Raw genomic sequence first — 13,621 nt, forward strand, 5'->3', positions numbered from 1 at the left:
GAAGGCCTTTCGTTAGGCCTATGTTCAGCGCAGAGACAAGTAAACCTTACGGAGCAGCGGGTTGAACTGTATTTTCATAAGATTAGCTTATATACATAGACTGATTGTATGTACATAAAATGACACTGTATGTATAATATAAAATATATTTTAGAATAGTAATTATATATAAATACTACTTATTGGTTTATGCAAAAAGAGGCCAATTGGTGCGATAGAATTCATTATTTTCAGACTGTTCAGAAATCTGATGGCGGAAGGGAAGACGCTGTTCCTGAAGCTATGAGTCCATATCTTCAGGCTCCTGTACCTGCTCCTTAGTACTAATGAGAAGAGGGCATGTCCTAGGTGATCGGAGTCCTTAATGATGGATGCCACCATTTTAAGGCGTCTTCGATGCTGCAGAGGCTGGTACCTATGGTGGAGTAATTAGTCAAGTGAACAGGTTAACTATTTTAGGAATTACTGTTAACGGTCATCTATTGCACACTATTCAGGTACCACGTTCGTGGAAACCAGTACTGGGAGAAGCTTTGCACTGCTCCCTTCCGAGAGCTCTACAGTGTGGGCACGGTCCAGGGCAATCTGTACCTCATCGGAGGCCAGATGAAGTTGAAGAATAGGTACATGATCACAAACTGCGTGGACAAGTGCATCCTGGAGACAGGCCAATGGAGGAGCGTTGCACCGTTACCCTTGCCTTTGGCATGTCATGGAACGGTCACCGTGGGCAACCAGATCTATGTGATGGGAGGATGGACACCCCAGGTTAAGTTGCTTGCAGAGCTGTGCATGCAAATACTCAAGGTGGCGAACCTATGGGCACGCGTGCCCAAGTTGGCAGATGCAATCATTTTGCCGGCACACAGCATGCAGTGCTACCCCTCGATTCCTCAAATAATAATCATTGCTTAGCAGGTTGTAATTTTTGAACCAGTTCACTGGATGCTGGAGCCCAAAGCAGGCTATCTTGAGGTTAGAGGACTGTGAATGTGCATGGATGGGCAGGTGATGGGGAGAAATGTTGTTGCTTGTTGTGTTCTGTGTTGTTTCGCTGAGCATCGCAGGCATGCTGTGTAGGCGCCAGAATGTGTGGCGCACTTGCGGGCTGCCCTCAGCACACCCTCAAGTGTGTTGGTTGTTAATGGTAATTACACGTTTCATGCTGCATTTATTTCAATCTGACCTTGTTGTACTTTATTAGTAGTAAACCAATGAAGACATGCTTATTTATTTTTTATTATTATTATTTCCTTTTCTTCTATTTAGTGACTATACCTGCAAGAAAATTGTATACGGTGATTAATACAGTCCTGTGCAAAAGTTTTAAGCATATATATGTATAGCTAGTGTGCCTAAGACCTTTGCATAGTACTGTAATAATTTTATGTATTGCTGTGAACTGCTGTCGCAAATAAAGAATTTCATGATGTATGTGAGCGATGATAAACCTGATTCTGATTTGGGTCACCCATGGACTGAGAGTGGGAAGGGAGCAGGGAAGTGCTCCACGTTGACAAATACAGCACTGTGCAAAAGTCTTAGGTATCCTAGCTATTTATGTATACCTAAACAGTACAGTACAGGTTCTTTGACTTCTGTCTGTCCACGTGAAGCGTAAATCTGGCGGGAGCAAAGGATGTTGAGAGTGGTGAGGGTGGAGGACCGCAGGAGGGGTGTGGGACAGGTGGCAGAGAAGGGATGCCAGGGGTGGGGGTTGGCGCGTGTGCAGACGCATCCAGCCCTGAGACACCAGGCAAGGTCATTTGATTCTAAGGAACTGGTTTATTGATCATTACAGAATGTCTCTATGATGCTTCCCACACCCTCTCTTCTCTCCTCTCCCTTCCCGTTTTCCCAACCATGATTCCCCTCTCCCTGCCCCCTTTCCATTCTCAGTCCACAATAGAGACCCATATCAGAGTCAGGTTTATCATCACTCATATGTCATGAAGTCTGTTTTTTTTGTGAGAGCAGTACAGTGCAATACATAAAATTACTACAGTACTGTACAAAAGTCTTAGGATTCCTAGCTCTGTGTGTATGTGTAAGACTTTTGCACTGTACTATATGTACTTTGGTAATAAATTTACTTTAAACTTTGAACTTTGGAAAGCAACAAGACTTATCCTTTTTCTTGAAGAGAAATAATTATTGTTACTAATTCATTAATGAATGATAATATCTGTTCAAAATTACCATGACACATGAAAGAATTTTCTTAGAAGGTTATCATCAGTTTAGGCACAGGTTCTTCCCTGCTGTCTGGGAGCTGTCTGAGCCGATATGGATATGCTGAATGTCTTTGCATGCTGTGATTTTACCAGGAGCTATCAACGACCTGCTGAAGGAACTCAGATAGTGAAGGAGCATCTGCCGAGGAGAAAGGGATTGTTGGCACGTTGGGTTAAAACCCTGCATCGGGACTGTTAACTGCATCAAGGGTCTCAAATGTTGAGATATCGGAACTGAAAGATGGAGGAAAAGTACAAGTATGAGGAGGAGGAGGAGGGAAGGGTAGAGGAAGAAAGAGTGAAAATAGTAATGTCTTCCATCTGCCTCACCCAGATCCACATATCCCTTTGTAAACCTTAAGACCATAAGACATAGGAGCAGAATTAGGCCATTCAGCCCATCAAATCTGCTTCACCATTCCATCATGGTTGATCTATTTTACTTCTCAACACCATTCTCCTGCCTTCTCCCCATAACCTTTGATGCCCTGACTAATTAAGAACCTATTAAATATACCCAATGACTTGGCCTCCACAGCCATCTGTGGCAGTGAATTCCACGGATTCATCACCTTCTGGCTAAAGAAGTTCATCTTCATCTTTGGTCTAAAGGAACATCCTTGTATTTTGAGACTGTGCCCTCTGGTCATTGATTCTCCCTCTGCAGGAAACTTTCTCTCCATGTCTAGGCCTTTCAATAATCAGTAGATCGCAATGAGATCCACCCTCATCCTTCTAAACTCCAGTGAGTACAGGCCCAGAGTCCTCTACACTCCTCAAATGTTAACCCTTTCACTCCCAGGATAATTCTTGCGAACCACCTCTGGACTCTCTCTCCAATGCCAGCCCATTCTTTCTTAGATAAGGAGCCCAAAACTGCTCAGTATATAACAAATGTGGTCTGACCACCACCTTAAAAAGTCCCAGCATTACAGCCTTGCTTTTATATTCTAGTCCTCTCGAAATGAATGCTAACATTGCATTTGCCTTCCTTACCACTGACTCAATCTGAAAGTTAGACTTCAGGAAATACTGCACGAGGTCTCCCAAGTCCCTTTGCACTTCTGGTTTCAGAATTTTCCCAGAAAGTAGTCTAATTCTTTATTTGTTCTTCCAAAGTGCATGACCATACACTTGGCCCCTGCTCTGATGCTCTGTACTATTGATGCTGCTGGAGGTTTTTCATGGCACCTGTACCCACATGGACTTTCGCAGATGACAAACTCAACTTTGAGTTTGGCTTCACCTTTTCCCTCCACCTGTTTACAATGGCCATCCCTACCCTCTATTTTCCACTCAGATGAAGGGTCTTAACCCATAACATCAAATGGCCATTTCCCTCCACTGATTACAAACACAAGAGATTCAGCAGGTTAGACAGCATCTATGGAGGAGAATAAACAGTCGCTGTTTCAGGCTGAGGCCCTTCAACAGGACTGGAAAGAAAGGAATAAAAAGCTAGAATATGAAGTTGAGGAGTGGGAAGAAATTCAAGGTAGCAAGTGATAGGTGAGATCAGGTGAGGGGGAAGTTAGGTGAGTTGGGGAGAGGGTGAAGTAGGATGCTGGGAGGTGATGGGTGAAAGAAGTTAAGGACTGAAAGCGAATGATTCTGATAGGGAAGGTGAGTGGACCATGGGAGAAAGGAAAGGAGGAGGGGCATCAGGGGGAGGTGATACACAGGTGAGGAGAAGAGAAGGGGAATGAGGGGAGCCAGAACGGAGAACAGAAGAAAAGAGAAGATGGAGGGGGGAAGAAATAACTAGGAGTTATAGAAATTGGTGCTCATGCCATTAGAATATAAGGTGTTGCTCCTCCGACCTGAGAGTGGCCTTGTAGATACCTCCACAGATGTTGCCTGGCCCACTGAGTTCCTTCCAGCATCTTCTGCATGACACTGATGAGTGTGTTTAGTTATGCTCACGGGACGGGCGATCCGTGTTGGTTGGCGGTTTGGCGAGTCTTCCTGTGACGCTAGCCCCTTCGGGCTTCCTTGCCGTGCTTTCTGCTCTGCAGATGGACCTCCCTGACGATGAACCTGATTGGCTCAGCAACAGGATGTTCCGCTATGACCCAAGGAGGGACAAGTGGACAGAATGCGGACCCATGCGTTTCTCCAAATATCGCTTCAGTACCGCTGTCCTCAATCGGGAGATTTATGTCCTGGGTAAGGAATGAGGCATCGACCAAACTTTAGCATCCTAGCCAGTGTCACCTTGCCACACCTGCCTTCTAGATCCTCTCAATATCATCATAGAATGGGGGAATGCCCCAGAAAGGACAATAGAAGGGCATTCTTTAGAACAGAAATGAGGAAGAATTTCTTTAGCCAGAGCGTGGTGAATTCATTGCCAAATAAACCAAAAGGCAAGTCATTGGGTATATTTAAAGTGAAGATTGGTAGTTCTTGATTAATAAGAGTGTCAAATGTTATGGGGAGAATGGGGTTGAGAGGAAAAAATAATCAGCCATGATCGAATGGGGGACAGACTCGATGGGCCAAATGGCCTAAATCTGCTCCTGTGACTAGTGGAGTACCGCGGCGATTGGTGTTAAGTCTGTTGTTGCTTGTCATCTATACCAATGATCTGGACGATAAGATGGTAAACTGGATCAGCAAATTTGCAGGTGACACCAAGACTGGGGGCAATGAGATGATGAAATCAAACCCGCATCCACCACAAGCTGTCAGAGCAAGTTGTGGATGCAAGAGAAATTTGGATAGGTACATGGGTGGATGGAGTATAGAGGGCTATGATCTGGGTGCAGGTCAATGGGAATAGGCAGGATAACAGTTTGGCATGGACTAGATGGGCCAAAGGGCCTATTTCTGTGCTGTAGTGCTCTATGACTCTATGTCTTATGGATTTATGGTTCCTCACACAGCATCTGCAGTCTGGATGTTGGAATGTTTTTCCTAGTTTGTAATTGGGCTGTGGGTGATGATAGACATTTGTGACAGCCATTAAGAGCCAATGAGCCAGAGTAGTGGAGTCACATGTGGACGATGTCCGTTGGACTGACAGTGGCCAATGCACAGAGTACACACTAAAACCAGATGCTCGGCAAAGAGGCCACTCAATCTGTTCTGGGTTTCTTCAGGGCAGAGAAGGTCCTTCAGGGAGTTCCCTTAAACTCTGCTTCACCAGGAGGGACTTTCTGGGTTCTGCATTCATGTCCGCCCTTAACTTCCTCTACTGCCATGATGAGGCAACACTCTGGTTGGAGGAGCAACACCTCATATTCCTTCTGGGTAGCCTGACGGTATGAACGTGGATTTCTTCATCTTCTGGTAATTTTACCCTTCCCCCTCCTCTCTTTTTCCATTTCCCATTCCATCTCCCCTCTCAACACTTCTTCTTACCTCCCCATTTCATCTCCCTCTGGTTCCCTTGCTCCCATGGTCCTCTCCTGTCAGATTTGTTCATCTTCAGCCCTTTGCCTCTTCTACCCATCAGTTCTCAGCTTCTCACATCATCTCCCCTCCTCCACCCAACCACATTCCCCCTCGCCTCTCGCCTGCAACACAAACAAAATGCTGGAGGAACTCAGCAGGCCAGGCAGCGTCTATAGGAAAGAGCAAACAGTTGACATTTCAGGCCGAGACCCTTCTTCAGGCCCAACTACTGCCTGCCAGCTTGATGCTTCATCCCCACCTTTTTATTTTGGCTTCTGCCTTCTCTATTTCCAGTCCTGATGACCTGAAACATCGACTGATTTTTCCTCTCCGTGGACACTGACTGACACTGAGTTCCTCCAGCATTTTAAGACCATAGACCATAAGATACTGAAGCAGAATTAGGCCATTTGGCCCATTGAGTCTGCTCCACCATTTCATCATGTCTGATCCAATTTTCCTCTCGGCTCCAGGCTCCTGGACTGCTCATGCCCGGACTGATCAAGAACCTATCAACCTTTGCCTTAAATATACATAAGGATTTGGCCTCCATAGCTGCCTGGCAAAGAATTCCACAGATTCACCACTCTCTGGCTAAAGAATTCCTCCTGATCTCTTGTTCTAAAAGGGTGCCTCTCTATTCTGGTCTTAAACTCTCCCACCATAGGAAACATCCTCTCCACATGCACTCTATCAAGGCCATTCATCTTTTTCTGTGTGATGCTCAAGATTTCTAGCATCTGCAGAATCTCTTGTGTTTGTTGTTACTAAATGTAATTGGTCTCTAATTGTTACAAGTACCAAGCTACTGTGAAAACCTTGTCTTATATTCAGATCAGTTCATTACAACATTGCACTGAGGTAGTAGAAGGGAAAACAATAACAGAATGCAGAATAGAGTGTTACAGTTAAAGAGAAAGTGCAGTGCAGGTAGATAATAAGGTGCAAGATCATAATGAGGTAGATTGTGAGGGCAAGAGTCCAACTTACCGTCCTTGGGAACCATTCAATGGTTTTATAAGCTGTCTTTGTGCTGAGTGGTGATGCTTTCGGGTTATAAAACATAGAGTTTGGCCGTTTGAAACACAGAGTGCAATACATCAACGGTCAACACAGTCCCAAGATGTGGTGGGAGCAACCTTCAGGTGTCACCATGCTTCAGGCGCCAATAGAGCATGCCCACAATTTACTTATCCTAACCCGTACATCTTTGGAATGTGGAAACCAGAGCACCTAGCGGAAACTCACTCAGTCACAGAGAGAACCTATGAATTCTTTACAAACATCGGCAAGAATTGAACCAAATCATTGTCACTGTAAACCAGGGGTCCCCAGCCTTTTTTGCACTGCGGACCAGTTTAATATTGACAATATTCTTGCGGACTGGCTGACCCGGTGGGGGGGGGGGGTGTTCAAGTAGGGTTAAACTCACCTCAACATGTCTTTTACAATTAGGGTTGCTAACTTTCTCACTCCCAAATAAGGGACAAAAGTAGCAGTCAAATCGCGGGACACTTTACCACAGGAAAGACTACCATGACCATGAAGCCTTGTGAGGGCACCTGTGTGTGCATGTGATGTGCGCGTACGTGCTGATTTTTTCCCCACAAATCGGTTTTCCATTCATCTTCCCGACTACACTGTACATACGCTATTTCTACTTTATATAGGCTGTGTATTTATCATATCATTCCTGCTTTTACTATATGTTACTGTTGTTTATTTTCGGTTTTATGTGTTATTTGGTATGATTTGTTAGGTTATTTTTTGGGTCTGGAAACGCTCAAAAATTTTTCCCATATAAATTAATGGTAATTGCTTCTTCACTTTGCGCCATTTCAGCACGAAAGGTTTCATAGGAACGGGGGAAATACGGGACAAGGGCGGTCCCGTATGGGACAAACCAATTTAGCCCAATATACGGGATGTCCCGGCAAATACGGGACAGTTGGCAACCCTATGTTCAAGTTCGACAGTGCGTGACAGGGAATGAGGAAAGGTGCAGCTGACTCATATCGTTTCCTCGCGGCCGGGTAGCACATGCTTTGCGGCCCGGTACCGGTCCACGGCCCAGTGGTTGGGGACCGCTGCTGTAAACCATTATCCTAACCAAACTACCATGCTCTTTTGATTCAGGGCTCCCTTCCCCAGTTGGGGCAGATCTAATATTTTAGGGAAGTTCGACATAACTGTTCTGCTAAAGTGTTCTGTGCCTCTTCATATATTTATTTATTTACTTATCTATCTGTTTGTTTGTGACATTGTGAGGAGTAGGCCCTTCTGACCCTTCGAGCCATGGTTCAGCAACCCCACAATCCCCCATTAACTCTAACTTACTCATGGGACAATTTCCAATGACCTATTGACCTTCCCGGTACGTCTTTGGACTGTGGGGGGGGGGAAAACCGGAAGACCCAGGGAAAACCCAGGCATTCCATGGGGAGGACGTACAGAGACTCCTTACGGAATGGTGCTGGAATTGAACTCCCAACTCCGGAACGCCCCGTGCTGTAATAATGTGCCAACCACTATGCTACCTTGGCGTCGTGGCGAAGTTGGGAGGTTCTGTAACAATCACATAGGGCATGGGTGAGGCCGGATTTGAAATACTTTGTTCATTTTTGGTTACTCTGTTATAGGAAGGGTAATACGAGGGGGCATAACTTTAAGGTGATTGGGGAGATGTCGGACACAGACATAGAGAATGTTAGGTGCATTCGCTTAACATATGAACAGAAGGGAGCAGCTGTTCCTGAACCTGGTGGCGTAGGACTTCAGACTTCAGTACCTCCTGCCTGATGGTAGCTGTGGGAAGATGAGATTCCTGATGATAGATGTGACCTTCCTGACACTCTCAATAGTGGGGAGGGCCATGCCCATGACTCAGCAGGCTGTGACAATGATCGACCGGGCTGCATCCATGACTGTGCAGCCTCTCGTACTCCCGTGCTTTAGGAATACCACACAAGGCAATGGTGCAACCAGTCAGGATTCAACAGTGCACTTGTAGAAGTGTGTTGCAGTATTTGGTGAAGTGCCAAATCTCTTTAAGGTTCTAAATTGAGGTGCTGATCAGCCTTTATTAACATAGTGCAAGAAAAACAGTGGCCTAATTCAAATTTCAACAGTTTTTAATTGTTTTGTGACAGCAGAGAAAAAGTTCAAAGATTCAAAGTACATTTATTATCAATGTCTGTACGCAGTATACAACCCTGAGATTCATCTTCCCACAGACAGCCACAAAACAAAGAAACACCATGGAACCTATTCAAAGAATAAACATTAAACATACTCCTCCCCCACATGCAAAACAAAAACTACCTGTGCAAATGGTAATTAAAAAAAGGCATGGAGCACAGAAGATAAAACACCAAATCGAAGGTGTTTTAAGGTACTTGGAAGTAGGTACAGAGGAGATGTCAGGGGTAAGTTTTTTACTCAGAGAGTGGTGAGTGCATGGAATGGGCTGCCAGCGACGGTGGTTGAGGTGGATACAATAGGGTCTTTTAACAGACTCCTGGACAGGTATATGGAGCTCAGAAAAATAGAGGGCTATGGGTAACCCTAGGTAATTTCTCAGGTAAGGACATGTTCAGTACAGCTTTGTGGACGAAGGGCCCTGTATTGTGCTGTAGGTTTTCTATGTTTCTATCTTTTTATGAAAGAGTCCAGGGATATCTAGTTCAGCTCAGCATTCATTATCTGCATGTCACCCTGATTCAAAATCACACAAAATAGCAATAATAAAACGAATGACCAAAAACCAGAAACACATCTTAACATGAACTACAGAGTTTACAAACCTTGCCCAAGACCTAGGACTCTGGCACCATTATATAAATAGTAAAATAATTTTTTTGTGAAAGAGGAGTAACTAGGTAGTGTTCAGAGATTCATTGTCTGTCTCTGTGATGAGTAAGAATTTTAGGTTGTATATTGTATACATTCACTGATATTAAATTGAACCATTTGAATTCTGATGGTGAATGGGAAGAAGCTATTTCTAAATCATTGAATGTAGGTCTTCAGGCTCCTGTACCTCCTCCCTGATGGTAGCGATGAGAAGGGGCAGTGTCCCCCATGGTAAGAGTACTTAGGCGCCACCTCTTGACGATGTCCTTGATGGTCAGGAGGGTTGTGTCTGAGATAGGGCTGCTGAATCTATAACCAGGCTTTTCAGGATTCAAGATTGTTTATTGTCATGCTTCAGTTGACAAGTGTGAAGGGGAACAAAATGATTTACTTGCTGGTCTAACCTACTCAGTGAGCTCATATGCAAACTTGGCTTGATAGCAAACTTTGCTAACAGCCATGTAACCCAATGGTGAGAAGGCTACCTTTCATAAACAGTATATATCTAGGGCCACACACATCAAAGTTGCTGGTGAACTCAGCAGGCCAGGCAGCATCTCTAGGAAGAGGTACAGTCGACGTTTTGGGCTGAGACCCTTCGTCAGGACTAACATTTAACATCTAACATCTAGGGCCAGTATGATTTGGGGTTCAACCAAACGGGAAAGTTGGGATGTTCTGATTAATGGAACCTCGATTGGACAAACGCCTTGTAAATACTGCCCGTGCACAATTATCGGTCAGCAAGGAATAACAGATCATACACTGCATAAAATTATAAAGAACTATGTAACGCTCAGCTACATTGGGTATTTATCCAGGGGAAACCCTGTCCGCCGCTCACCTCGTCTCCCAGTTGTGTCGGTTGCTATACAAACGCCACCTGACTCGGCTTCAAACATCAGTCATCAGCCAGCTCACAGTGTACGATTTACCAAATACACTTTATAGATATTACTAATTCAACGAGATTAATAGAAATTCAATACAAAAAAGGAATGGAAAAGGCGCCAGACTTATCAAAGTTCAATTTCTTCGCGCACACGTTGGAGCTCAGGGACCTCTTCGGGACCACTCTGACCCCGTCGACTCGCAGCTCGGGATCACCCATAGTGATCAACCTGAGCTTTCCTGCACGTCCGTCATCCTCACGGTCTCTCCTCCGACTCCCCGCCAAAACCCCCTGGTTCCCAGCCATATGAGACAGCATATCACCCCAAGAAAAAAATAACGTGGACACCCATTGGTTCATTTATTCTGTTATCTGTTATAACCCAAGAAAGCTGCTAGCTGGAGACTTTCTCACCATGTAACATAACAAAGAAGCTATCTTAATCAACATACGCAGTAACATAAAAGAAGAAACCCCTTACAAGTATATTTGCTAATTTCAGCTTTATAAAACAGGTTGTAAGTGAAAGAAAAGAAAAAAATAAAAGGGCCCATTACAGGTAAACCAGTCTAAATGTGCACATGATATTGGAGCTCATATCTTTCAAAAGCTGGGTTTAACTGTTACCGCGGTGCTGAATTCTCATCACCAATCACCGGTAGAGCTTCTTATCTTAGACTCCTTCATCTGGCGAAACACTCCTTGCAATCACATCTTCCCGTCGGATAGAATCCTGGTCTCTCCTGGTCTTCTCTGCATCTCCAGCCAAAAGACCACAGACCCCCACCAGCGTCCGTCACAAATCTCTCCGTCTCTCCAGAAATCACATATCTCTCTATAATCTTCTCCCAATTCCATCATTCTGATTGGCTGACACAACAGTCCTAAGTTGCATATCACAGCCCCTTATCTTTAGCCAAAACTAAAACATTATACCAGCAGGACTTGCCGCTTTTACAAAAAGCTACTAAATGGAATATCCCACAACATTAGCAGTAGAAATCTTAAACAGGGCATTACACTTGTAAATGAGGGAGAGGAGTGGTGGGGTGGGTTAACGGGTGAAGATGTTGATTCGCCTGATGACTTGGACGAAGTAACTGTTTTAGATTTTTGTGGTCCTGGTATAGATGTTGCGTAGTCTCTACTCTGACAGGGGTGGGACAAACAGCCCATGAGCAGGGTGGGTGGAATCCTTCATGATTTTGCTGGCTTGCATTAGTAAGTACTTCAACACCGCCTGACATGACAAGAATGTGGGAAGAAAGGAGCATTTGGAAAGGAAGAGGGACGGGGGACAAAGAGGAAGTCAAAACAAAGATCATGGATACAGTGATGTGTTGGAAGTGAGTTATGAAAAACAGATTACCCATTGAACAATTAGGCCTTTTTGTGAAGTGAAAGCATTCTAACGTGGTGGTGGGGGGGATGTACTATAATGAGTATTTAATGAGAAACATATTCTTTCTCTGTAAAGTTCAGGAAGAATGTTAAACTAGACCGCTTCTATCTAATGAGGGGCCTAAATGAGTTTTTGGCTGTTCCCACCATATTAAAGAACGCTGACCTGCAACGGAATCCTCTCGTTTGGAACCCGACCAAATCGATTTCAATTGCCTTGGCATTTAGTGAACAATCAAGGCTTTTTTCTCTTTGATTTCTTTATAAATGTGGTTAAGTCCTGGGACTGGGTTTTGAGCAATGAGGAAGGGTTAATTAGCGATCTTGTCGTGAGAGGCCCCTTGGGTAAGAGTGACCATAATATGGTGGAATTCTTCATTAACATGGAGAGTGACGTAGTTAATTCAGAAACAAAGGTTCTGAACTTAAAGAGGGGTAACTTTGAAGGTATGAGACATGAATTAGCTAAGATAGACTGGCAAATGACACTTCAAGGATTGACGGTGGATATGCAATGGCAGGCATTTAAAGGTTGCATGGATGAACTACAACAATTGTTCATCCCAGTTTGGCAAAAGAATAAATCAAGGAAGGTAGTGCACCCGTGGTTGACAAGAGAAATTAGGGATAGTATCAATTCCAAAGAAGTAGCATACAAATTAGCCAGAGAAAGTGGCTCACCTGAGGACTGGGAGAAATTCAGAGTTCAGCAGAGGAGGACAAAGGGCTTAATTAGGAAGGGGAAAAAAGATTATGAGAGAAAACTGGCAGAGAACATAAAAACGGACTGTAAAAGCTTTTATAGATATGTAAAAAGGAAAAGACTGATAAAGACAAATGTAGGTCCCCTGCAAACAGAAACAGGTGAATTGATTATGGGGAGCAAGGACATGGCAGACCAATTGAATAATTACTTTGGTTCTGTCTTCACTAAGGAGGACATAAATAATCTTCCAGAAATAGTAAGGGACAGAGGGTCCAGTGAGATGGAGGAACTGAGCGAAATACATGTTAGTAGGGAAGTGGTGTTAGGTAAATTGAAGGGATTGAAGGCAGATAAATCCCCAGGGCCAGATGGTCTGCATCCCAGAGTGCTTAAGGAAGTGGCCCAAGAAATAGTGGATGCATTAGTGATAATTTTTCAAAACTCGTTAGATTCTGGACTAGTTCCTGAGGATTGGAGGGTGGCTAATGTAACCCCACTTTTTAAAAAAGGAGGGAGAGAGAAACCGGGGAATTATAGGCCGGTTAGCCTAACGTCGGTGGTGGGGAAACTGCTGGAGTCAGTTATCAAGGATGTGATAACAGCACATTTGGAAAGCGGTGAAATGATCGGACAAAGTCAGCATGGATTTGTGAAAGGAAAATCATGTCTGACGAATCTCATAGAATTTTTTGAGGATGTAACTAGTAGAGTGGATAGGGGAGAACCAGTGGATGTGGTATATTTGGATTTTCAAAAGGCTTTTGACAAGGTCCCACATAGGAGATTAGTGTGCAAACTTAAAGCACACGGTATTGGGGGTAAGGTATTGGTGTGGGTGGAGAATTGGTTAGCAGACAGGAAGCAAAGAGTGGGAATAAACGGGACCTTTTCAGAATGGCAGGCGGTGACTAGTGGGGTACCGCAAGGCTCAGTGCTGGGACCCCAGTTGTTTACAATATATATTAATGACTTGGATGAGGGAATTAAATGCAGCATCTCCAAGTTTGCGGATGACACGAAGCTGGGTGGCAGTGTTAGCAGTGAGGAGGATGCTAAGAGGATGCAGGGTGACTTGGATAGGTTGGGTGAGTGGGCAAACTCATGGCAGATGCAATTTAATGTGGATAAATGTGAAGTTAT

The 13,621-nt window shown here is 44.3% G+C and overlaps 1 protein-coding gene across 1 annotated transcript in view; it reads left to right on the forward strand.

The window, feature by feature from the left end:
• Positions 1-13,621, forward strand: part of kbtbd12 (kelch repeat and BTB (POZ) domain containing 12) — a 45,268-nt gene that overhangs the window by 14,285 nt on the left and 17,362 nt on the right. The window contains exons 3-4 of the mRNA XM_063068433.1: positions 498-768; positions 4,250-4,400. Of these exons, the coding sequence (XP_062924503.1) occupies positions 498-768; positions 4,250-4,400 (422 nt within the window). The remainder of the gene's footprint in view (positions 1-497; positions 769-4,249; positions 4,401-13,621) is intronic.

The sequence above is a fragment of the Mobula hypostoma genome, chromosome 15, assembly GCF_963921235.1.
Source record: "Mobula hypostoma chromosome 15, sMobHyp1.1, whole genome shotgun sequence".
NCBI lineage: Eukaryota > Metazoa > Chordata > Chondrichthyes > Myliobatiformes > Myliobatidae > Mobula > Mobula hypostoma.